We start from the raw sequence: 26,383 nt of genomic DNA on the forward strand, positions 1-26,383 counted from the left end.
CTTGTTCTTCTCCCCACTGCCAGGGTGAGCAGAGCAATGTGATGTTGGGATCTGGCCCCCTTTTGGAGAGGGGGAGCTGGGCAGTGGCTGCCCTGCATTGGCACAGCCTTGCTCCTGCTTGGCCTCTCCTGTGGTGGAAGGGGCTGCAGGGGATGAAGGCAGCAGCAGGAGAGGGGCTTTGCTGGAGAGAGCTGAGGTGTGAGAGAGGCAGGAAATGGAGATGGCTGCCAGGATCCTGAGAAATAAGATGGGATGCCTAGTGTCAGCTTCTGGGCCCCATCCAGCACCACGGCCCAATCTCAAAGGATGGACTGCGGCTGGTGTGTGGGAGAGTTGGATCCAGCTGTGGCCAGCTCCCCTGTGCAGGGACACCACAATCCTGCTTATAGGCAATTGGGAAGTGAAGGTGGTGTCTGTGGGTGATATTTAGGGGTGTACCCTAAACACAGTGAGACCAGTGGGGGGTGACCCCCAATTACCCAGTGCTGTGGGCTCACATGAGCCTTGCTGGTCTTGGCTCCATCCAGAGTCCTGCACCCAGAGCAGAGAGCAGCAGTAGTGGATGCAGGCAAGGGATTCGATCTTTAACTGGTACGACATTAGAAAGATCTCACAAGTCCGGGTAAATATCAAGCACAGATGCCTGACCTTTCAGAGGAGACAGCTGGCATGATCCTTGTTGGGCAGCAGGGCCGTAGAGACAGAAGGCTGAATCCCGTCGGAGTGCAGCAACATCCGGCACACTGCTGGGGCAGGCTGAGCCGTCTGCCGCGGGCGTCACAGCGTGGGGAAAGTTGGAAATGATTCAGAAAAGAGCATTCACAAGATGTTTTCAGTGCCACTGCCCCATTGCTTCTGCTGCCCACCTGGCAGAGTAACCACAGGGTCCATCCTGATGTGCTGCGTGGCTGTTTGCGTGTGATTTGGGAGAAACAACCTGGGATACCTGGGCTGGTGGTACCTCAGCTAGAGGCATCCCTGCATCTGCCTCGGGTTGCCATAGAAACCACTACTGTGCCAGAGCCAGCATCAACAGTGAGCCCCAAATCAAAGACTGAGCTGTACCTCAGCATCCAGGAGGATGCTCTGGCAGCGAGGGGAGAAGGTCAGCAACTCATGTTATGACGGGAGGCTGGACAGAGGGACCCCCTCTCTGAACACAATGTGCTCCAACCTTCTACGAATATTTCACAGCACTTCCTGACCTGTGCTCAGCCCCATTGGGCTGGTCCTTCTCAGGGTCCTGGGAAGTGACAAACCCCTTACTGCCGCCTCGCTACTTCTCCCCACCCTGCCAGCCCTTTCCAGAAGCCACCAAGGCATGCAATAATTCCATTCTCACTAAAACTTTAGTCATGGGGGACCCTAAATCATGGAGCTACACTGGAAACACAGACTTGATTAATAAGCTTTTCCCTCGGGAGCATTGCATGAATGGGATAAATCATGACGCTGAGTCACCGGCAAATTGACATCCCTGCGTGCCAAGCTCCCTGCTGCTAATGGGGTGCCCTGAGCTCTTTTCCAAATTCAAGGCAATGGTGGCTGCAAGAGCCAGAGGATGCTGGAGGGGGAAGCTGCAGTTCGGGAACTCATCACTGTTGTGGTGTTTTCAGCAGCGAAAGTGGCCGGGACAATGGCCAGGGTCATCTCAGGAATGGAGAGATCTTCAGGTAAAGGGATGAGGGTCCTCGCCACTTTTGGAGACTGACACATTATTAACTGAAGAGCTCCCATGAGTTTTTAACAAAATGTGCTATGAAGAAAAAAAGTTGAGGGATGTACCAAATATATTGCCGTCTATCTCCTGGCAGCTTCTGCTAATTTTACCAAAGGAAGGACTTTAAGTACCTGGCCACCCTCCCTAACGCTAGAAGCACAGGCTGTTACTTCAGATATAAGGAGAGCTACAGTGCCTGGCAACATGGTTAATCTCCCCAGAGTGTGTTTTGGATGGGGGAGACGGAAATGGAGGGAGCTGTCAGACCTATAATTAAAAAAATATGTTTCTGTATAGAAATTTCTTTTCGTTGTCAGGAGAGATGGAAATACAAAAATCTCATTTATCATATTCCACAAACTTGGTAGACGCTCACGCCAGAAAGCTACAGCCACATCAGAAACAGGAATAGCTCCCTATAATTACATAAAATAACATGTTGAGCCTTATCGTCAGTGAGCAAAGCACCAGCAAATCCTTTTCTGAGGGTAGTGGAAGTATTGTAAATGGGTACAAGGCTCTACAGTCTCTTCTGCAGGGAGATCTGGGCCAGCTTTCCAATTGTAAGCAATAAAATGATGGAAAATCACCATTATCAGTGCAGGGCCATATAGGACCCGGACGCACAGCAATGCTCTTGGCAGCAGTGCCAACCACTGGAGTGTACAACAGAGTCATAGGCAGTGCAGGAGCAGAACAAGGCTTTTATTTACTTAAAAAGTGCAATAATCATCAATATTCCTGTCAACTTGGCTCTCTGGAGGAAGGTTTGCCTTCCAGTCCACAGCCACCTTGGACAGCCCAGCCATTATCCCACCCCTGAATCACGATCCAAGCTGTGATTCCCCTCTCTGGTCCTAGAAAATCAACCTGTTGGACGCTCCTCATGCAGCTGAGAATTACCAAGTTGTCTTGCTAAATCCGAGCTATTTAAAGCAACCCTAGTGCTGTAATGCCAAGCAAAAACAATGCAGATAAGTCACTCCAATAAGTTTTTTATGGGTAAAAGACCAGAATTTTTATTTTCTTTTTTAAATGAAAGCTCTATTTCTGTGGAATTTGATTAGGAAACCAGATATACACATCAGGAAAGCCATTATTTTGACACTTCTGAACTCCAGGCTGCCTTTAATATGAAAGGCAAAAGAGGATAAAGGGGAATGCAAGTATTTCCTCTGATCTATCCATGACTTAATGTCTACCTTATTTTTACAGTGATTTAGTGCTTATGGAGTATCTTCAGAGCCAGCAACAAAACATTTTAACTAATATTGGGATAGTTTTGAATTAAAGGAGGAAAAATCAGGCAAATAAGTGTGCCTGTTTTACATTCTTAAAGATGAAGGATACAGAAGCACAAGGGAAAAAAATCCAGTGAAACCATATTTGAGAATCTTTCTCTGGGGAATGTTTAGATGATGGGTTATTTTTGTCATACTTCTAATGGGTGAAATTGAATCATTCTGCATTTCTGCCAGAGATATTTACACGAGAGACCACACAGTCTCTGGGTATGAAGGAAATGAGCACTGTGGCTGCTGTTCTCCCACGGGAGGTGCCCTCAGTGTCCCACACTCCAAGCCTCCTCTTCCTCCCCATGCCCTGTGATGACTCCCTGTGCCCAGGATTATGCTCCCAGGTGAAGGGCAAGAGCTGGCCTGTGGAGAGACTGGAGCTGGGGTTGATCCTGGGTCCATAGCCATGTGCTGAGAGCCAGATACCCCCACCTCTGAGGTGAGATCAAGGGATCCCCAGCTCAGGGTGACCCCAGGAACCCTCAGCCTCAGGGAGAGATCCGGGGACCCTCAGCCCTGGGGTGACCCCAGGGACCCCTCCAGGACCCCAAGGCCCCTCAAGTCATGGGGTGAGATCTAGGGACCCCCAGACCTAGGATGAGATCCAGGGACCCTCAACCTGGGGTGACCGAAGGCACCCTCAGCCCCAGGGTGACCCCAAGACCGTCTGCCTCAGGGTGAGATCCAGAAACTCCCAGCTCTGGGGTGAGATCCCAGGACCCCAGTCCAGGGTGACCCCAGGGAACCCCAGGCCCACAGTGAGATCCGGGGGCCCTCAGCCTCAGGGTGAGAGTCAGGCACCCCCAGCCCTGAGGTGAAATCCAGGAACCCTCAGCCCCAGGCTGAGCTCAGACACCCCCTAACCCTGAGGTGAAATTCAGGAACCCTGGGCCCTTGAGGCCCTCAAGGCCCCACAGGGTGGGCAGGCCCAGTGTGTGGCTGCCCCAGGCCTGTGGAGACCCTCAGGCCGGGTCTGTCTTGGGCCTGCAGGGCCGTGACCTGCTGGGCTGTCCCCACGACCACAGGACACAGGAGACGCTGCCCCAAGCAGGGCTGGTCTCTCCCTCCATGTCCCTCCTCCCTGCAGGGCACTGTGGCGCCATGGCGGCCACCAGCGGGGACAGGCCATGAGGGCCGGGGCCATGTTGAGGGCCAGGGGCTGCCCGCCAGGGTGTCAGCCCTGAGAACAACATGAACTTCAACGTCTGGAATATCAAGGAGATGCTGAGCATGCCGACAGCCGTGGGGTGAGTGTGAGCGTGGGTTGACGGACAGGGGATGGGGCATGAAACCAAGCACATGGTGGGGGTGATGGTGAAGAGGTGAAACATGTCCAGAACTGATCTATGGCTGATTATGGGAGGCTGATGGGAGTTCATTGGTCTCCTCTGTGATCCTGTTTGTGCCCCCAGCCTGCCAGGAACTGCCACAGATGCACCATTGCTGGGGATCTAAAAGCTGGCATTGTCTGGAAGCCGTACCCTGGTCCATTGGGGGTGTATTTGGTGAAGTCCTGTGACCTGTCCTTGTGTCATTAGATAGGTTAAATTTTTCTCTCACCTGTGCAGAGGGCAGATAAAATGAAGCGTGATGTGCAATATTATTACACATTATGTAACTTGAAAATTATTCCATATCCTGCATTTATATGCATGCCTTGTTTTTTTCCCAGCAGGAGCCAACAAGCAGCTAGAACTCCCCACATCTACAGCCCATAGTGAAACAACAAATATTCAGATGTAAACATCTGAAGGGCAAATATGTAAGACAGGCTGCATTTTGTACAGCAGAGCATCACCTTTTGTATCACATGACTGAAAAAGACAGCGGGATTTATCCTCTGTTTGACTCTGGAGAAGCTAATTGGTGAACTTGGTGCTCTGAGCCTCTGTTAGTTAAATAACCCACTTACATAACTAACTTGTTCAAATTCACAGTTTTAGTCATACTGTCTCTTTGGCCAGATGTTACCACAATGATGGATGATAATGAAAGCATAATAGTCATTTCCTTGCCCGTTATAAACATGCTTGTCATAGATATGAATTAATTGAATTTTGCACAGATGTAGGGGTCAAAGGGGAGCCAATTCAGGGAAAAATTGTGTTTATACCTGTCATAGTTTTGTCTTTATAACTGTGCATTACTTAATTCTATTGCGTTCTTGGTACCTGCAGATTTACTGTGCTTGTTTGTTTGTTTAGGGGGATTGTTTGTTTTCATGAAGTTGTTTCTAAGTAGTTTGAAAACCTGAGACTTTCTTTCTGGTCAGAGACTGAGCAGGGTAAATTTAGATAAAATATAAAAATTACATATTATATACAAAATATATAATTACATTCTCATATTATATATGACATATTTTTAAATACATAAATAATTCAGTGGAGTCATGCAATAGGAAAGGAAATGAGTGGAAGAAGTACAGGTGCCTGTTTGGAAAGGGATCACTTGAATTCCTTCCTCCTCCAAAGTATCCTATCAGCTACGAATTCTTCCCTTTTAACTCGTTTATTGATGCAGGAAGAAAATACATACAAGATTTTAACACCCACTCCTCAGCATTCCACATTCTTTACAGGGTCAAATAGGGCATAAAACATTACTGGAAATGCAGCTGGGTTTTTGGAGGAGTTAAGAAGGGGGAGAAGTTCTCTGAGGACAATTAACTTTTTCATAAGGAAAGAAGAGTGTCCCATAGTAGTGTGTGAATGTGTGTGTGTATTTGAAATAGGGGAAAAAGATGTTGATTATTTTTCCCTGGCTTACTTCTGTTACTAGAAACCTTTCCCATCACAGCGGGGTATGCTGTATAATCCCCAGAATACTGTCTTTCAGGGAGCTTCAAAAATGAAACATAAAATCAGCGTATAATCTAGGCAGAGTATGACTCACTCTGTGAGTTCTTTGCAAGTTTGAGTCAGGGTGTTACTTCTGAGAGCAGCTGTCACCAGGTTCCCAGGAAATGCAGAGCTTTGGTGATGCATTGCCCTCACGGCCACAGTTCTGCACAAGCCCAAGACTGCTCTGGGTTTTATTTGTTGTCTGTCAGCCACACACGTGCTTCTCTGTAACCCTGGCAGCCTGAGAAATAGGGTGGGGGGAACCAAAGCCCCTCTTTCACCTGGTTTTATGTATGAATATTGACATAATAGAGATCTTAGAAATTTATCAGAGGGAAGATTGTCTAGTTGGACAATAATATCAGGGTGCTAGTGACTTAAGAGGGTGGGAGGGGGCCACACGACAGCTGTAATGGAAAAGCTTATGCTCAATTGAAGTGTATTGACAAACAACACAGGTTTTGTGGATCGAAATGCCAGACTTCATTAGGGAAAGTGCCGTGTTACAGCAGCGCTGCCGCCTGCCCAGCCAGGAGGGCTGATGGAAAAAGATCGCAGAGAATGCAAGAACAGCGGCCACAAAAGCAGCGATGCTTCAATCAGCCTCTGATCGACTGGATAAGCATCACCAGGGTGTGATGCTGAGGTACAATCTCAGAAACCATAAATACCTACCTTGGCCAAGGAGCTCACAGGGGAAGAGACACATCTTACCTTAGCCTTGAGTTGAGCACAAGATCTACGTTCAGGCTATTTGCTCTTGTAGTGCTACCATGAGAGTGGCAGTAGGGAACTGGAGTCAGCATCTCTGCAGGAGCAGCAGAAGCCAAAAAATCCACGACTGTTAATTAAAAAAAGACACTGCAATAATAATAAGGAAGCTCATTAAAAATAAATTAAACCGTACAGCCAAAAGGGTTAAATGCTTGCCTGAGACATAAAGATTATTTAGACTTGTTTAGATTTGAAATTGAAGTTATGAGAATTTTCTTGTTCCATGAGAAAACAAGTAACTTGCTAAATGCATAAAGGCTAATCATATACCAACTTCCAAATACATCAGAAGCAGAAAGCCTGCCAGAGAGTATGTAAGGCCAAGAAACTATGAAAATATTAAAGAGGCATTCAAAAGGGATGCTGGAAGTTAAAGCCTACTTGGGCCACTACTCTCTACGGCTTATTTCTGCTGTTGAGAATAACTTCCAAATTAAACAACCTCATTCAATCCATTATCCCATGAAATTCCATCCTACATCACAAGGTTGCATATTTTGAAGTTGCCTTAAGGTCCCAGAATAAGCAGAAAACAAAGGAGAGAGCCAGGACAAAGACCAGGAGAGCAGCTGTAAAATTCCAGAGCCTCTGAGGAATGAGAAACCAGGGCTGTAAGTGCAGGCTGGAAAATGACTTCAGGCTGGAGTGAGGGGTGCAAAAAAACCCCCCATCTCCAAATGTCTAATCTTAATATGTGTGGGGATGCATTTTGTGGGAGCAAAAACGGCTGCTCCATGGAAATCTCAATCTCCTCCTGAGGAAAGGACCCTGTTGCAACTGACAACCAGCTCAGGACAAAGGGCTTATGTGGTTTCCAAGGTGAGGGACGTCTGGGCAGTGTTGAATCACAGCGGAATGAATAATAGAGTGGCTCACAGAAAGTAAAAATGACCTTGAGGAATTGAAACAAGACCAGACAGACTTTCAGCCTGAAATCTGGAAACTGGAGGCAGTGTTTGAGCTAAATAACTGAGAGGGATTTTGTCGTGCTTAATGCATTAGGGCCAGTGTCAGAATATGTTTGTAGAAATTCCTTTTAGGATATGGTGAAAATGATAGGAAGCAGAATAATAATTTTCTACTGCGACTGTTCCCAGCGAAGAGATGGCAAATGGCTGGAGGTTGCAACAGCAGCTAAAACTCCTTTATTTAAACTCCTCCAGTTCCCCTGCACCCAAAGCCAAGGCTCATCCTTGCTCATTTGCTGGGCACATTGGCAGGCAGCAGATAGTGAGGATGAGAGCAGCATAGCAGAGCTAGAGACAGTTCCTATAGATACAGGCTAAAACCAGGAGGAAGAGCAGGTGAACGTCAGCTCCTGGAATTTCAATTGGGTTTGTTGTGATTCAGCCCTGGTCCCTAAATGAGGACGAGCAGAAAGGGCTGGGAGATTTGCTGGAGGGGAATCAGGAGAAGAAAGACTTGATGACACTGATCCTACTCAAGGTTGCTACCAGGAGAAAAAGATCTCTTCTTTGGGAAAGAGGCTTTACTGCACTTTGAAGAAATGTGTCAGGAAGGGGTAAGTGAGCTTCACCCACAGCACTTGGGAAGAAGAGGGATGTTGGCACAGGTTCAGTGGAGATGACAGAACCACAGAAAATCCCTCACAGCAATGTTGCAGATAAATGTTATGTTGCAAATTATAGAAGTCTCAGATTGCTTTTCCAAATGACTCTTAAACCTTGGTGTTGGCACGTAAGGATGGATCCAAACAAGAGAGTAAAATTACCAGTTTTTAAAAAGACTGATAAGGCCTATGACAATTTATAGTTATGAATTTTTAGTTTGTCAATGTCACTAGAACATCCAAGATACACAAGAAGAGAGTATTTGTTGCATAGTGTGTTTCTGTTTGGGGAGGCAGAACCTTTGAATGAAAGGTGAACATTTGCATATGGTTGTGCTAAAATATTTAGAGTGGAAATCAGAACTTAGAAAAATGAAAGAAGTTCCCAAAAGATCTAACTCCTGTCACAGAGGGAGAATTCTAACTGACAACAGGGAAACAGAGACTGTGAAGATCTTGCTGACCCCTCAGATATGCAGAAGGCTGCAGATTTTTTAGATCACGCTCACATCACGAGAGAGGGTTGGAGCTGCCAATATTGCAATACCTGGCATAAAGCTAGGTGGAAAAAAGCAGTCGTTCCACCAGTCAGCAGCAGATGATTTACCATTTTTTGAGCTGACAAGAACTCATCTTACATATCTAAAGCTGGTTTTGCTTTGGACACACGTGCTAGTGCCAATACCATAGGAGTGTCATGGGCACAAACACACAGAGGATTTGGGGAATGGCTCGTGTTAGCAGAAAGCTAAAAGCTCTCCTAAGGTAAACTATTGCATCACTGGAGGGACTGCTAACTGGGATTGCATATCTAGGATGTTTCCTTGCTCTTTATAGGGAAGAGTTTATATTTAGGACAGAGCATGTATCCCTGCAGCTCAGGCATCCTGAAGGGAATGGTCAGGTGGTAAGAAGAGCTGCAGTTGCCTGATCATGGATCTGATCCCAGATCTGACCATGGTTGTCTGATCTCTCCATCAGAGACAGGACTGGGCCAACCATGGCTAGGCTCCTGGTTTGCCCAGATGGTCTTGTTAGTTAATTAATTGCCAGCAGTGTTAAGCAAGGGAGAAAGAAATCCATTGCTCAGGGGAATGAGTGTATTCAAAAGAGACATCTGTTTTGTCTCCCCCCTTAATTTACAGAAGTGACATCATTCCTAAAGCAACTGCTGAGGTAGTGGACTCAAGACAGAAAAACTGGGCTTCGGAGCAGCCAGCAGCCACCTCTGGTTGTAGTGGAGAGTAAGCCTGGGAAGTCACTTGACTCATAAAGTCCTCTCAGCTCAATACTCCTCAAAATACTGGTCATAAAACCCTTTGTTACAAGAATCTTGTGCTTCAGGTATTAAGTGATGTGAAGGATCTGAGAGAACAAGCACATTGTGGGGTGTCATATTCACCAGTTGTAGCAGACACTTTCAAAGGGGGGTTGTCAAGACAGTAAAGCACCTAAGGATTATAGAAACCCTGCCTTAAACTAAGAGGGAGGTTTTTTGGCGAGAAGACAGGAGGATTTAGAAAACTGGTACAGAAGATGTGCTACTCACATTGCAGGCAGGGGCTCTGCCTGTGTGGGATCATGGCAGCCCATGTGCTCACATCCCTCCCCGACATCCTGGCTGTGGATTAAGAAAATTTATTTTTTTTTACAAAGCTTAGCTGAGATGGAAACAAGAAGCTGTGCTAGTAAAAATTATATTCAGATTTGGTGTCCAGAGAGAGATCAAGGGAGAAGTTTTGAATTCAGAGAGATTTATCAGGCTTTTTGAGAACCCAGAAACCCATACCTCATCTATTTTTGCCTGCGGCTGAGTGTACTCGGTTAGCTTAAAGCCAAAAGTATTAATATGATATTGTCAGTGACACCACTATATAATGAAGAGGGAGACTGAGCACTTCAAATACTGCTGCTAAATCCCTTTCCTGTTGTGTCTATGATGTTTGGGCTCCTTCCAAAACTGGGGATTAACCAAACACATCACTGCTAATAAATGTTGGGGTGATCATCTCTTGTTATACACATTAATTACTCTCCTGTTCTGTCTCCTTTACTTGTATCATTTGATATGAAAGAAAAACCATAAGAGACTTTTTCATTAATTTTGGTCTCTAATTCCCAGCTCCAAAGGCAGCAACAAATCCCTCCTTCTTGGTAGCTCAAAAAAAACAAGAACTGAGAATATAAACCTGGCCAAGCTTTTCTTGTGTTTGGACCTAGCCTAAGCACTCTGCCAGACCTTGTGGATATGGAGCAATGGAATAGCGATAATTTAGACTGAAAGAGGGTAGATTTAGATTAGATGTTACGAATAAATTCTTTCCTGTGAGGGTGGTAAGGCCCTGGCACAGGTTGCCCAGAGAAGTTGTGGGTGCCCCATACCTGGAAGTGTTCAAGGCCAGGTGGGATGAGACTTCGAACAACCTGGCCTAGTGGAAGGTGTCCCTGCCCATGGCAGGGGCCTTGGAACTAGCCGATCTTTTAAGTCCCTTCTAACCCAAACCGTTCTATGATTCTATGCGAAAAATGAAAGAAGTGTGTATTTGTGCTAACAAAAAATTGAAGGTAGCCTCCAACACAATGAGAAGCAGTGCAGCTGTGCAGAGAAACCCTTGTCTGAGGGAAGGTGGTCCTGTGCCATAAGCCTAGTCCATAAAGGAGATGACATGTCTCTGGAGTACAATCAGAGCAACACAGCACAAAGTCAAGGCTAGCTGGGAAAGATTTATTTGGGCAATGTCCAGGGAAAAGAGGAGCACTTTTGAGTAGCATGTTACTATGTTTGAAATATTTCTAACAACTCAGATCAGTTTGTCCAGACATACGCTACCTATTTATTTGTTGTTCAAGTGTGTCAGACTTAAGGCATCTGGAGAATAAATGCCCAAGGTGTCTCTTTAACTAAGACTGATCGGCATGGCAGGTAGGATGAGCTGTCCAGTCCTGGCTTTTTTAGTTTCCTGTCTGCAGGACTTGCTGGAGAAATACCTTCACCCCTGCAAGGTGAATGTGGAGCTACAACACTGTGTTTGTGTGGATGTGGCAGTTTAAGATAAACCAGTTGGTTTATCTTAGAATTAAACCTTATGCCATTATAGGAATGGTTCTTTCCGAGTGGAGAGGGAAAATTAACATGTTGGGGTGGGCCATGACTGAGCAGTTCCAGCAGGCCATGTAGGGAGTTCCATTTGGCCTTTTAATTCCTTCAGGCTCATTCACACCCCTCTCCACTCCATTTCAGGCCTAACAAGTGTTCCATGAGGAGTGGCACTGCCAGTGACTACTCGAGTTTGAGCGACTCTCAGCTGCTCTTCGGTTCCCAGTTCTGCCCGGAGAACGTGCAGTCGGCAGCGGCACTGCTGGAGCTGGGCTCGCAGCCGGGACAGCAAAACTCCCAGGACGTGAGTCTCGCTCTCCTTCAGCCCTGTTCAGGCACACAGCCACCATTCAAAGTTAATGGAAAATCCTGACATCAGGTGGTAACATTTGCAAGTGTCAGTAACTGCTGGAATCAAGTTATCTTCTTGCTACATATATATATTTACTGTGGCAAGACAAAATAGCAGCCTGGTAGGATGAAAACCTGATATTTATAACAGATTGCTATAAATTGTTATTGAGATAGGTATTATTTTCTTGAATCACATTTTGAAAGTTACTAAAATAATATGAAATTATTCTTGAGCTAAAGTCTTTAGACCACCTACCTAGCCAAGCTAGAATATTACATCTATTGCTCGTTGAAAAATGCTGTGTTTCGCTTCCTTAGTTTTCTGCAAGAATGACAGAGCTGCTCAATATTTATTTCCCTGGACTGGTAATGACCTTGCTGTATTGTTGTTATGGGAGATGATGAGTGATTTTGGACTGGAGTGAAGAGCTTCTATGCTTAAAATCTTTCTCCCAGAGCACATGGTTTCTGATGTTACTGGGCTCACTGAAATAGGTCCTGCATTGCTAACAGAGAGCACCAGATCTGAATAAATACACCTGAGAGGAAAGATTAGGAAAGAGCAGTGGTGCCAGCTTGGTGGCCCCAGGCTGTCCTTCAGTTCCAGATGCTGTCTGCTGTCCTCTGCATTTTGCTGAGGAGCAGCTTTTCATCAGACACAAAAAAGGAAATTCACTCTTTACAAAGGAAAAAATGAATGGAATTTGCATTTTCTTATGTTTTAAAGAAAAGGCATTTCCATTCTGGTCACAGTGTCTGGAAATTTTGTAGAATGAAGCTTTCATAATAACATTAAATTTCTTGTTCTGAAATGTGTATTGAAGCATGTGAAAAATTCATCTACAGTCTGTCGATGTTGCTATTTGGCAGCAAAATTATGTCATCCACCAGGAAATTCAATGGGATTTTCTTTAGATTCCTGTATAGGGAGCTTCTTCTGACAACTTCAACTTTTCCATAATTCCAGGAACACTGGAATTCGTTTATAGTCTCTGTGTTGAACCGAGAGGGAAAAAATCTACACACCTTATGATTGTAACAAACTGGAAATCCTCAAAATGAGAGAAAAGCCTGAGTCTGGAGGAGTTTGGGCTGAGTCTCAATTCCACAGGGAGTCAATCTAACCAGGCACACTAAATGAACCATAATCTCATGAAATTCTTAATCTCCTCGTCCAATCTAATCTGTCACGTCCAATCACTGTGATCTCTGTCTGCAAAGCATTAGGTACACAAACGGGGTTTTCTAATTAATGTTCTGATTATTTTTATACTTCAACATTTTTCTTTTGTTTGTGCAACAGAGTGAGCCCAGTATTTTTACCAAATACCAGACAAAACCACAGTTATTTGATGAAGAAACAAGAGAAAAAGGTTTACTTAATCTTAGCACAGGAAGAGTGAAAAGTGTCTTGGAAAATTTTGAAGTGAATAAGAACAAAATAAAGGACAAATATGACCGGTATGTAGACATCCACTGGAAATTCTTTCTGTGCTGATGGTTATCACTCCCTGCAGCTCCTTCTTCCCCTCTTACAAATCATACATGACAAAGCTGCATATTTCTCCAAGAAAAGTATCTTTCCAGGTTTTAAATAATTTCTGATTGGAAAGAGTCACAGGATAAGAGAATAGGGTTTATTTACAATGTGATTTATGTAACACAGTCAGCCATAAGCCCCAAGGAATAACAAAACACTAACCTGAATTTACCTTTGTCCTTCTTTTTTTAATCAGTGGGGTTTTTTTTCTTTATTGATTCTCTGTGAAAGTCTTTATTTCTCAAAATTTCATAGACTGTATGAGGACTGATCAAAGGGACTCCGAGGCCAACCTTCACATTTGGGCCAAATGGGAGGACTGCCAAACACACCTGTGTACAGATTGCACCTTTATAAACCTGTACATATCTCTAGAATTGTATTTGTATACAAGGTTTTTACGTGTTGGTTTTTTTTTTTTTTTAACAGACAAGTGTAATTTGCTAATGTAATTTGCATCTGCTCTTTGTTAAATGTCAAGAATTAAATGTACATGTAGGTCCTAGAGGACTTTAAGGAACAAGCTAACCATTTGAAGCTCAAAAATTAAAGATGGCAAACTCCCCAGTGCACCTATAAATAATTCTTAGCACATTAGTTACATTTTATAATGTACCATCCACAGTGAAGAGTGTTTTTATTAAAAGCCTTTGATCACATCAGGCTATGCATCTCTCTCGCCTTTGCAATGGGCACTATGCTTCTGATAAGGCAAAACTGACTCTCTAGTGCCTATTAGAGAAGAGGAGGATTTTTGTAAGTGAATTATACGAAATGAAAAAATAGTTTTAAATGTTTAGGCAGCATTCATAATTACCCTTTGTTTTTTCATTAAACGGATTATGCTCCTTCCTACACTCCAGGCTCACTCCCAGATTAGAAACCTGTTTGTAGAGATAGCTATATTATCTTTGCAAAGATAAGTGTATAATTTATCAATTTGTATCCCCCGCAAGTTTGACTAAGAAAATTAGTATCTTCCTTTCCATAAAGCTAGAGAGGTTTCAGAAGCACTGCCTAAGTCTCATAACTAGAATCTACCCGGCCTCCATCTTTTTGGTTGTTGTAATTTGCAACACTAAATGATTGACTTAAACTGACTGGAACCTTCAGAGAGGAAAAAGGTTATCACTTTGCTTAGCAACCACCCGTGCATTCGGGTGTGGCTGGTTAATCATGAACAAAGCCTGGTTCCTGATAGGCTCGCTCAGTTTAAAAGGATGGATAACAGAAACCACAGGCTTAATCTCAGGAGAAAAGGATTTTCAGTATTTGTTCTTCCTGACTTGGGCTTTGTTGAGGCTGGAGCTTTTCCTGTGTTTTTCCCACAGTTATTTTAGTCCAAATATAATACCATGTATCACAGCAACTGGCACATCACCTCCGCCCAGGCTGGGTCCTTCCGGAGCAGATAACACAGTGATAACACCCCAGGAGCTAATGGACAGTTGGGTAAATGCCAACTAAAACTTCTGAGAGAGGCATGAATGCTAAGGCAAAGTATCAGAGAGTAAAAACCCCATAATTTCATGTATATTACATATTTGTGCATGTGTGTCTATGCATTTTTTTCTTACTCTACGTAGCAGAGGCCATGCTTTCCTAAAACAACTAAGGTGACTTTGAAGGGTTATGCCTCCTGAAGTAACCATGTTTCTGTGCTTTCATTATACACTACACTGTGCCTTGCAGTGTTTCATGTCTCATTTTTACTATTATCTTTTCAATTTCTGTACACTCCAGTAACTTACATGTCTGGTTTATACTTGTTGGAGTTTTTTTTTTTTCATTTTAGTGAGGTCCTAAGCGCCTTTATTTCCAGTACCAAAGACAGGCTTCAAGGGGTAAGTTATTTCAAATTCAGAATGTAGAATAATGAAGAGTTAGAAATGCTACAGAATGTTCACTTTCTCCCCTTTACTGTGCTGATATTTAAAATATATACCTTGAGCACTCAAGTACTTTAAACCAACAATTGGAAATTTTTTTTGCATACACCATTGTCTTTGTGGCCTGTCCTTAGGATTAAGGTCTTTAGGGTCTTCCCTCAGAGCTAGCAGTGGAATTTCTCTGGGTTTCATGAACAAAACCAAACTGTAGTGACTATCTGCAAATATCAGCTCTGTTTTCCTTCTGCCTGAAGAAAGTAGTCTGCTCTCAGGATTAGTCAACGTGTTCTGAAGGTGAAGGTCTGTCCCTCAATACTTTTATAATTAATTTGATTAGTTATTATTAATGCTATTTTACAGACCATTATCTCTTTTTTTTTTGAAATCTGTTAAGATTTCATGAGCCTTTTGAGCAATTCCAGATCTCCTTTGGGATTGCAACCAACAGCTGGACAAATTGTTTCAAGATAGATAAACAATCATTTTCAGACTGTTCCATTCCATGAGTTGCTGTCATTGTTCTCTGGCATCTGGTGCTGTGATTTTGCAAACAAAGAAAAGGCAATGCATTCATTTTTTCATTTACCTTTGTTTTTTTGCAGCTGCAAGCACGCTTGGACAAGTTTGAAGAAATGTCTGATTCCAGATACAAATCCATTTTGGTTCACCTAGAAACCCTTTCCAAGAAAAGTAAGTCCTTCCTGTGATTCTGTTAACAGCAGAGGGCACAGTCAAACTGCTGAATGTCAGCCTGTTGTCTCCAGGCTGGGGTGAACTGGTCAAGTCATGCCACCCACAGCTGCTCTCCCTAAAGGAGGAGAGAAAATAAGACTTATCCATGGTATGGACTTGTCTATTTTTCCATTCTTGCTCTCTTATTTTCTCCCTTTCTCTGCTCTCTTGTACTTAGACACCGTACACGCGTAAATGAACACACCTCTCTGTTTTTGTATTCTGCCCTGGAGTATGATCATTTTTAGACTATCTGGAGCACTAATGGAACATGCAGTAAAAATAACTTAGATATTTATATCCTGAGTATCCAGTTTCAGTTTTTAGGGCTTTCTCAGATTTTTGTGTGTTAGTTTGAAGTCTTCCATCGCTCTTCTGGGCTTGAAATGACTGTATTTTGGCTGTGAGCAAAAGTAGTACTGCTCATTTCTTGAATGAGAATCACACAGTGAAGCACACTATTGCCATGATAAAAAGGTGACCCCCAAAATTGCCAATAATATAAAATACTTTTGAACAACTCTGAGGTGGATAATCACAGAAGCCTTTACCAAGGGAAAATACTTCAAGAAATTTTTTCTAATTTGGCTTAGATCTGAATCTTTGAGAGTATGTTAATTTTTAATGCTGTTGTGATGCTTTATTGACACCCTGTCAGGACTCTGCTCAGAGCTTGCCTTGCTCTATACAAGAACAAGAGGCCAGTTCCAATACATGCAAGAAAGGTGAATTGAGTTATACCTTGTGAGATGAAGGCAGCAGACCTTCTCAAAAGCACGATAATATTCAGTGTGTGGGTAAAATGTGGCTTGCACGAAGCACATCTTTGACAGATACCCTTTAAGTCAACACAGCCCTTTCAGGCAAAAGGAGTGGAGCCTGGTGCATCCTGCTGGAGGCTATAATAGCCTGTACATTTGAAATACCAATCTTGTTGTACTAAGAACACTCCTTTGCTCTGCTTAGCAAGTGCTCTTGGTGGGACCCTAAAGCAAGCAAGAATCTGTCTGCTTTGGCCAGCACAACAAGTTCCCTATTACACATTTTCCCACCCCCTAATTACTTCAGTGCCTCAACTTGTCCACTCTGCAGCAGGACTTTGCCTAATTTCACATACCTCATGCACAGAAATTGTTGTCATGGCACTGAAAATCAAATCTATTGTTCACAACTCCCCCTCTTCATTCCATACCATTTACTCAGCTGTCTTCTTTCTTCTCCATATCCATTTTAAATAAATGTGCCTTGAATGAAATGAGAAACCTCCCAGAGGTGCCTGCTGCTAGATTTTCAAGGCAATTGAAAAGAAAAATTGGCACTTTCTGTAATGCATCATGCTGCAGAATGTTGAATATATAATGAAAATCATCACATGCTGCACAATGTTGTTCTTTTTTTATTTCTGGGAGGTTCATCTGTCACTGCTTAATTGCTGATAAACACTGTCATTTGACTGGTATCACAGTGATGGATAATTGAGTTCCCACTAAATAAATACCTGCACTAGTGCCTTGAAAAGATCCCAACTGAAGCTATTCCCTTGAAAAACTGGTATAAAATTCCAAAACATAGGTGATAAAGAGCTAAATTCAGAGCTGATAAAGCTCTTAATGTCAGTGGCTGATGACACAGTACCTGGGGATGCTGGTGACACAGCAGAGACATGGTGAATCACTGGAAGTGGAGGGTTTCACATGTAGGAGAGGAATGAAGAAGATGAAGAGAACTATTGCACCAGGACATTCCAACAGCTTTGAAAAGCAAAGAAAGGTGGAACTGGAAAGCAAGTCTGTCTTTATTAAAAACTTATAAGGAGTATCACAGGCTGCATTTATAGCAGTGGATAGCAAGCACATTTGGCACAGTCTGCATAGCCATGGGGTGAGGAGAAAACAGAAAATATTTTTCAAAATGTATTTCCAAAGCATTTCCAAATGCTGTTGGGTTGGCATGCTCTGTGCAGGAAGATTTTTAAAAAATGTTTTCTTTTGTCCATATGTGCTTGCACACAGTGGATAGAGCTGTGTCTGGCACCGGAGATGAGACAAGATTTGCCTGAGCGGCTTCCGCAGAGACACAGCTGCTCTGAGCCTTGCTCACATCTTGGTGTGCAGTGCACAGGGATGTAAAGAGGAAGGCAGACCCTGTGGCCTCAGTTCTTCCACCTTATACACAGTTTCTTTGGTTGACTTGCCCTCTCATCATTTGCTCTTTCCTTCTGGTTTCAGCTCCTGTAACTCGTTTCTTTTAATATTTTTCTCATTTTAATTTATATACCCAGGCTTTTATCAAAGCTTTCTATTTTTTATACAAACCCAATTTTCACCACTCAGCCCTCTCTGAACTGCTTTGCTGTCCTGGTATCTGATAGTTCCAGCTGTGACAGCTCCTAATAGCCATATTCTCTGCACCACCTTGGCTCCATTGCACATGAGAGCATCCTTCCAGCCAGCACACCACAGGCAGTCCTCTGACGCACTGCCAGCAAGGGTGACAGAATAATGTGCAATGTGTCACTTACAGAGGCACGAGCTGATGCAATTCTCTGACAGGATCCAGTGCCTGGTAGGCAAATTTCAAACATGATTTGTTTCCAGACTCCCCAGGCCCAGCAGTTGCTGGCAAGATTTCTAGGGCAAATCACTGTGTTTAGAGTGATGCAATTTGAGCTTGTTTACTGTGAACAGTATGGTCCAGACTGGGACATCCAGTCCAGAATACCTTACATTCTGTGTGAATTGAAAAGTCAAAAGGTTTGAAACTGAATAAAGAAATAGTTTTTTTACATGTAGCTGCTAACTAGATGTGCACTGACTGACAAAGTTGTTGATGTGAGGGACTTTAACCAGGGTCCAAAACACCTCAGCATGGATGGTGAGAGGAAGTGTGGTTGCTCTGGTGGAAATTGAAACCCCTCATTGTTCAGGGCTTGGAGCACTGTGTGCTGTAGCACAGGGTGAGGTCAGGGGCAGCTCATCCCACAGTGCACTGATGCAGGTGCTGTCTGATGCGCTGTGGAAGAGAACTCAGGCTAAGCCAGCACAAACCTTCCAGCTGACTGCTCAGAGTATATCCAAGCAGGATACAGCTGTGACAGCCCAACTGTCCCACCCACTGGCAAAGCTCCATTGCTGCCCAGGGAGAACACACAGGGCTCTGGTGAGCTGCAGAGCTGCCTTCCCTGCTCGTGCCTCACCAGGTTTATAAGACCTCCTATTTCCCCTACTGAACCTGGGGGTGGGGGAACCAACCTCTCTCCAAAGTGTTATTTAAAGCCTCTGTGCTGTCAGTGCCAATCTCAGGATGAGCTGCACAGAGGATGATAGATAGGCATCAGAAGCAGTTGCTGTTTAATATTCCTAGGCTGGGAGGCTGGCACTCCCTCCCTCGGCTGCTCAGGCTGTAGTTTTCAGCTGCTGGGAGTGCAGCTGCATCTGGGTGCAGGCTGATTTGCAGGGAACCCTCTGCAGCACAGGGTGGCAGCCCTACCCCGAGGTCCTACAGCCTTTTATCTCATGCCAGATTTCACATTCCAAATGTTATTACTGTAAACCAGTAGCATCTGAAGAAAATGGTACAACAAATCAAAACACAGCGATGTTCCCATTTGTAAAAAAAATGCTTTGTTTAAATTACCTCAAGAGAGGCACAAGTCTGTGCATGTCACCCATTAACCGAGTAAAGATTTTCTCTCTATGATCAAGTTATTCAATAACTATCTGCTGCAGGGTTTATTTGAAGAAAACCTCCTCTGAAGCAGCCATTCTTGATCATTCTCAAAGGCAAGACATTTGACTAACAGAGTTCTTGATCTGATCTAGTTTGGCCATCTCAATGCCTATTTTTTTAAGTCTCTATTAACATCCATTTTTATTTTATTTGCTACTGTTTGACAAGTCTGAACACTTCTCTGGTATGGAAGTAGGGAGGGAAGGAGAGTGCCCCTCCTCTGTACTGAGGTTCCTTTTCTGCAGAATACTCCTACACGTACAAATGAAACGCATTCAAAAGGCTGGCTGCTGGTTGCTTGCCTGCAGCATGCTGTGCTGAGTCAAACGTATGTGCAGATCACAAGCCCAGTGGATGCAGGACTATTTTTAGACTGAGGATACTATGTTGAAGAAGAACAGACAGACTAGGGAAACTAGAAGGTTTTAAAAATAATTCTGAGCTAAAATTAAGCATATGGAGAAGAGCAGCAAGCCGTGGTAGGCTTGCGGATGCTGCCCTTTCTGTGTCTTCACTATGCAGAGATGGAAGGTGATAAAGTGACATGAAAGGAGTTTCCTCCTTGAGTCACTGCTGCTTTCCCCCTCTTTGTAGGCTGGCAGGCTCCCCAAAAACTTGTTCTTGGATTGAAGGTAGCCCTCAGGTCTAATCAGGGAGATGCAAAGTCTAAAAGTCCCACTCAAACATTCACTCCCCCGTTACAAACCCCTTCTGCAAGTCATAGCTTTCTAGATTTATAAAACAGTCTAAATCTGTCAGAGCAAAAGACTAAAAGCTTAAAAATGACAACCAAATTGCCTGCAACAGCAGAAAGCATATTAGTTGAAATATGTGCAGATAATCCTCAGAAATCAGCCACGCTCCTATGGAGAACAAGGCAAAGCCATGTGGTGATGGGCATCCTGAAAAAATGGAGAAATTCCCCCCCAAACCAGATCTGGGAGGTGGTTTAATTCAATGTGTGTGAGGAAGACACATGGATGAGGCAACTGCGGGTTCCTTCTCCCTAATGACAGCACTGTGCCCGAGCAACACCCATTTGGAGGAAGGCAAAGTTAAAAATACAGCTTGGCACAGGAGTTCCCTGGTACTGGGAGGCAGCTCTCAGCAGCACCCCATCCCAGCATCTCCAGCCTCGTGCCACCACACACCTCTGCTTTGCGTGGCTGAATGAGACCAACATTTTCAATCTCCTTTCATAAGAGGAGATTACCATGTAAGCACTTAATTATCCTGGAGCTTTTCTCTGCCCATGTCTCAGTTGAATCTCTTTATTTTCCTTGCACAGCTGGGACTGTATGCAGGCTTCCAGACATCCTGGGGTCCACAGCAGTTGTGTCAGCCAGAGCCTGTGCACCACCACATAGCACACTGCCCTGTCTCACCTGTAACCCCTGGTGCTGGCATTTGCATCTTTGTGTTGCCTGCTAATTACCTGAATGCCCTGAGCAAGAGCTGATGTTTTCCCTTTAAATGAGGGTTATTTTTTAAGTTTCCTGTTATTTTTTTCTCTCTCTCTTTTTTTCATAATAGATGACAATTTCCACTGAAAAGCTTTGTCTGAATCTACAGAAAGCCCACTGTGTTGCCTTTGTCTAAGAAGTCACCTACCTTGTGACTTGTGCATTGTCCTAGAGCATTACATTAGCCTGATACAATCCACTTTTTCCAATCTTGTTCCATTTTATTCCATTTCCTTCCATGTCTTTGAGTACTTTTCCCCTTAAAGCCTGCTCTAAAACCTTGCACCATAAGATCAAACTACTAAGCCTATAATTGCTCAGATTTCTTTCCTTTCTTCCTTCCCAAATGTACCTTTTTTAAATGTCCCTGTTTTTTCACAGAAGCAAAGCCTACAATTATTTTCTGCCCGCCTCTCCCTAATAGTTTTTAACTCTTTAACCAATTCCATCTACAGTTTGACAGAAGGGCACAGCTCACTGAGATAATTAAGTCCCTACAAGCTTAATGAAAATAGCTGAGCATGAGGAGAAGGGATCCCAAGTGCCCTGTGGCTCTGCAGACTGTGAGCACAGCTCTGCAGGGCGAGAGGTGCTGCATTGAGGAGCTGAGATAAACACTGGGTGAAGAGGAACAGCTTCATCCAGGCTCTCAGCTCCATCGACACCAAAGTCAATCAAACACTTTGGATCTGTAGCAAAAGAGGATTCATTAATTGCAGAGCTCTTGTAGCCACTTGTTTAAATGTAGGCTTTATTCTGCTTTTTCCTCAAGTGTGCAGTGCTAGTCCACGAACCAGGATTTCAGTTATCCTGGCCCATTGGTTTGGCAGTGCTTTGCTTTAGCAAGAATGCTTTGGATCCTATTTTTCCCCAACCAGCCAACATTCCACCCTAACCACACTGGCTGTACACACCTTTCTGCACCCTTCACAGGAAAGACCAGACATGTTTAACTCTTTCTCTCTGCTCTTTCTCAGCTCTTTGTCCTAATTTACAATTTTAAAGGAGACTTCTATAAGATTCCTAAGGAGTTTTCATCTCCACACACACTGCAAATTGTGTTCCCATCCTGTAGCATATTAGGCACGGCAGTGGTTCCTATAAGAGTAATTGCAGCTGCATAGGGGGAGTTATATTCTTATCCAATCATATAACCCGAATTCCTGGGGTTTTATCAGTTTTTCAACAAGACTGACTGAAGCCAAGAGCATCTTGCTCCAATTTAGTACCCTCCCAGGGAGCCTGTGCCCCCACAGGACACTGCTGGGGCCCCCATTACCAAGTGCTGAGTGCAGCTGCCTGGTTCAGGCAGTTTCTGACCCTCTCTCTTCCCTTGCCCAGCAAATGGAAATCCCAATTCTTTGCTTCATCATTTCCCACTATCCCTTCCAGCATTTTCCCCTCAGTTGTCAGCCTCCTGTGCATTTCTGAAACAGTTTCTCTGGTTGCACTTCTTAGCCATTAACCTCTCACATCTCCATTCTGTTCAAGCTCCCACTTACCACCAGCTGGCTGCAGGAAAGGGCTGGTTACGCTGGGATGGGTCAGCTGTACTGGGGTCCCCCTGCCTTGGCCGTGCCTGTTGTGCAGCTGGCAGACAACTAAGCCTCAGCCTTCCCTGCATTGAGCCTACCCAGTACTGTGGCTTTGCATAGCCTTTCCTCTCCAGCTGCCACATTAACAGAGCACAGTAAATGAGGTTTGGCCTATGTGCAACATCTTACAAATTTCAAGTGCCTTGGGTTAAACATCCACCCCATTGTTCATGGCCCGAGGCACGGGGAGATCGCAGCAGGAGAATCTCTGTGGTGATTCATGCCAAGACATGGAGGAAGCAGCAATAGTATTGATAGTACTTTATTCACATTTACAAATGAAAGACCAAATGTGTTTTTTATTGATTTCCCTGTTTAGTGGAAGATGCTCTTCAAAGTCACCGTGACTCTGTACTGAAAGCTCTGAGAGATAGAAGCCAAATGGAGCAGGCACTGCTGGAGATGGAGAGGAGACTTGCAGCCGTAAGTGCAAAATTAATCTTTTATTCTGAATCCTCATTCTGAATTTCTCCCACTTCTTCAAAATATTAACTGAATATAAAATTGCCTTCAGGTGGTGGATTATAAAGCTGACTGCTCTAGTTATAATGAAGGGGGAAAGATGTATTAAAATGCTAATTCTAGGCCAGATACTGATGGATGCTTACCCAACCACTGGCTAACAGTGCTGTAAGCTCTGATGAAGCCCTGGTCAGTAAGACAAGAGCCCAACAGTGCCCTGTCGTGGCAGGCCACGACAGAGCACTCACTGCTTCCTCACCTGGCACATGCCTTTGCTGGAGGAGGTGGTGCAGTGCATGCCCGTGAGGGGAGAGCACCTTGCAAAAGTTCGACACCTTGTCCCTTCAGTGAGGTGTTTCCCAGGGAGAGGGAAAAAAAGAGGTGAAAACAGAAAAAGTGAGTGTCAGAGGCATAAGAATTAGTTGTCAGAGACCTCCTGGACAGGTCTGGTTTCTCCAAAGGCCCTGCTGTAGGAATTGCTTTTGGCAAGGATGTGTCACACCAGTGCATGAGAAGGCAGTGCTCCTGGGAGAGGGGGCACACAGTGGGTTAGGGGTATGCTTCTGTTCCAAACCTCTCACTTTGGTGGGACAGTTTGAGGATACACAGGAAGATACAGATTGCTGATCTTTGAATCAAACTGACACATGGTACCTGAAACTTTCTTATTATTGTGCCTTTTCATGTATTGCTTACTGCTTCTGCTCTGCTTGCTGCTTCCCCAGAAAGATGCGGAGATTTCAGATGTGAAATCCAGTGTTCAGCTGCTGAAAGAGGGTCTGGAATCACTGCCAGCCCAGCTGAATGACCAGCACCTGAAGCTGCGTAAAGAACTAGACTTCGTGAAGCTCCCTAATGCCTCAGCTGAGCAGCACACACCTGTGCCTAGTGCCAGACTGCCCCCTCACATGACAGATAACTCTTCCCAGACCTCCCCTGGCCCGTGCCAGCTCCGTGTCCTGGATGAGAAGCACCCATGCCAGCCCTGCTGCCGAGGCAGCAGGGTTTGCAGCTGCTCAGGCTGGTCTCATTTCCACTGTATGACAGTGGGGGAGCAACACCGACACTCCCCTGGGAGGAACCAGATCACTGAGGATGGCACCTCTGAGGGTGCAGCCTCAGGAGGCAAAGCCATTGCTACAGAGGCCTGTGACAGAGCAAACACCTCTTTGCAGAAGATGAAATATGGCTTGGAGACACAGAGCTGTTCTACCCATCCTTGCATGTGCTGGGCTGACAGTAACTTTTTGGGGGGCAGTCAGAAGAAACACTGTCCTGTACCATTGGAAGCGCCTCTACCAACCCCACGGAGGAAGGCGTTCAGGAGAGGCACTGGAGGGTTTGAAGCCCTGACACCGTCACAGCAGCAGCAGCCTCAAGGTTGCCACCAGTCTGTATGGAAAGCTCCACCTGGGCAAAAAGACAGCAACGGGTCCACAGACCACAAGGTGCAGAAGGCAGCTGTAGGCAACAAAACAAAACAGAGTCCAGGAAGGATCCCCTGGAATAAAGCTGTAGGGAGGAAGAAAGCATACCCTGCTAAGAGGAAAGGCGAGCTCTCTCGATGTGCTGACAGTGGGCTGAAGCAGAGGAAGGCAAATGGGATTATTGAGTTGGAAAGCTCCAGAAAAAATTGCTTTCCCAGATACTTGGTTGATCTCAATTCAGAAAGCTCTGACCCGGTTTTTGCAGCTCGCCATCAGCAGATCCTCAGCAGCGCTCAGCCAGGGCTTACAGAGAATTTCCCACCAGTGCCATGCTCTGATAAAAGCCTGCAACAACTTGCAAGCAGAAGAAAGAAAAGTCTGGAAATTAAAAGAAGAGTGAATGTTTCCACCGTAAAAACGTATATCTTGGATTCCTCTCCTGAGGGGAATATATTATCCCTATGTAGCACAACAGGTGTAGAGCAGATGAGCTGCTTCAACCTCCGAAGCCCCTCAAGCTCCAAGAAACCACATCCTGCCAATCCGCTGGCTCAGAAGAACCCAACCTGTTGCTCTTTACTGTTTGATAGTGATTCTTCTGATTGAAGGGGTCATGTTTGGAGCCCTCAGTGCAGGCTTGGCCATCTCAGTTGCAGTTTATTCTTCTAGGTGTGTTACCTGCTTAGCCAGAGGCTCTAAAGTGTTATTGCCCAGTTTGAGATATTGCAAGAGACTATGTGAGGACAGCTCTCCCCTCTCCTGGAGCTGTATTATTTTATCTCCCTGCTCCCACCAGAGATGCCAAGGGCTCCAGTTACCATCGTATTTACACACTTGCAGAGTCTGCTGAGACATTCCCAGGGAGGAGAGATTTGGCAGAGCACAGACGGGCAGCTCAGTCAGATTTGGCATTGAGATTTACTGGAAACTTTTCAGTTTTTCAATGTAATGCTATCTCTGTGGCCAGAGGCTTCATTCTGTTTCTCACTCATAGTCTCTATGTTGGTTTGTTGTGTAAAAGTTCAGGTTTTTAGTTCTGGAGGCAGTAGTGGTGTTGTTCTGGTTGATTTCAATAAGGTTCAGATTTGTTCCAGGAGTTGTTTGTGAACTTTGGACGGGGACCAGTTCAGCTGAGGAAAACCAAATCCCAATGTCTCAGGTTCATCGACTATTGAATTTCTTCTCCTTTTAGGCTGAAAATTTCTTGGCCTCAGAAATTTCAGGAAATTATTTTGTTTCTACTTTTTTTTGTATTTGTATCTCTTGGCTGATTAAGGAATTCTCCAACGTATCCTTTTCAAGGGCAGTGGTTCTCAAACAGAGGCCAAAAGATACAATGTTCAGATCCAGCAGATGACACGTTGGACAGCCCTTATAACCACAGAGAACTCTTTCCATGGTACCCACTGTGACTATCAGTATCTCCCACTGCTTCAGCCATTTGCGTCAGGTTTGATTTCCGATTTGAAATCTTACCAGCAAAAAAGCATTTTGATGTTCACAAAAGCAAATTTGTGGTGTTGCCACAAATCTAAGTGATCCAGCTTTGTCATCCCGGCTTTAATAAACTCTTTGTGCTGTCACCAAAGCCCATTTTCTCTGTGTTGGTTTTTCCGGAGAGTCACAGTCCTGTTCAGTGGGAGAGTGGGCGGCTCCCCTGGAGCCGTGTTTAACTCCCTTGGATCGTGGAACTGGGAGGATTCCTTTCTTCAGTTCCTTTCTTTGTTTAAAGAAGGAAAACTACACCCCTCCAGTTTAACATTGGTCCAGTGATGTTAATTAGCAAGGAGGAGGAGGTGGGAGTAGGTGTGGGAGTTGGTCAGGGAAGGGGCTGGGTGACGCTGCCGGCAGCAGTGGCATTTCACATTGCCCTCATGTATCCGCCTCCCCGTC

The 26,383-nt window shown here is 44.6% G+C and overlaps 1 protein-coding gene across 4 annotated transcripts; it reads left to right on the plus strand.

The window, feature by feature from the left end:
* The first annotated feature begins 1,690 nt into the window (after positions 1–1,690).
* On the plus strand, positions 1,691–26,078 carry IHO1 (interactor of HORMAD1 1). Of its 4 annotated transcripts, none has more exons than XM_064667415.1 (8): positions 1,691–3,454; positions 4,103–4,262; positions 11,444–11,603; positions 12,957–13,114; positions 14,989–15,037; positions 15,685–15,772; positions 22,921–23,024; positions 23,789–26,078. In XM_064667415.1, the coding sequence occupies exons 2-8, from the start codon at positions 4,207–4,209 to the stop codon at positions 25,094–25,096; spliced, it is 1,923 nt and encodes a 640-aa protein (XP_064523485.1). In that variant the 5' UTR covers positions 1,691–3,454; positions 4,103–4,206; the 3' UTR covers positions 25,097–26,078. The 4 variants fall into 4 exon arrangements, with proteins under 4 accessions (XP_064523485.1, XP_064523488.1, XP_064523487.1 ...); XM_064667418.1 differs by lacking the exon at positions 1,691–3,454 and adding an exon at positions 3,476–3,584; XM_064667417.1 differs by lacking the exon at positions 1,691–3,454 and adding an exon at positions 3,601–3,720.
* The last annotated feature ends 305 nt before the right edge of the window (positions 26,079–26,383 follow it).

The sequence above is a fragment of the Pseudopipra pipra genome, chromosome 11, assembly GCF_036250125.1.
Source record: "Pseudopipra pipra isolate bDixPip1 chromosome 11, bDixPip1.hap1, whole genome shotgun sequence".
NCBI lineage: Eukaryota > Metazoa > Chordata > Aves > Passeriformes > Pipridae > Pseudopipra > Pseudopipra pipra.

Bases quoted from the DNA above. Each gene is read 5' to 3' on its own strand.
- IHO1 (XM_064667415.1), top strand. From the start codon at position 4,207: ATGAACTTCAACGTCTGGAATATCAAGGAGATGCTGAGCATGCCGACA. The intron at 15,038-15,684 runs GTAAGTTATTTC...GTTTTTTTGCAG, and splicing joins CCAAAGACAGGCTTCAAGGG to CTGCAAGCACGCTTGGACAA. The intron at 15,773-22,920 runs GTAAGTCCTTCC...TTCCCTGTTTAG, and splicing joins AGAAACCCTTTCCAAGAAAA to TGGAAGATGCTCTTCAAAGT.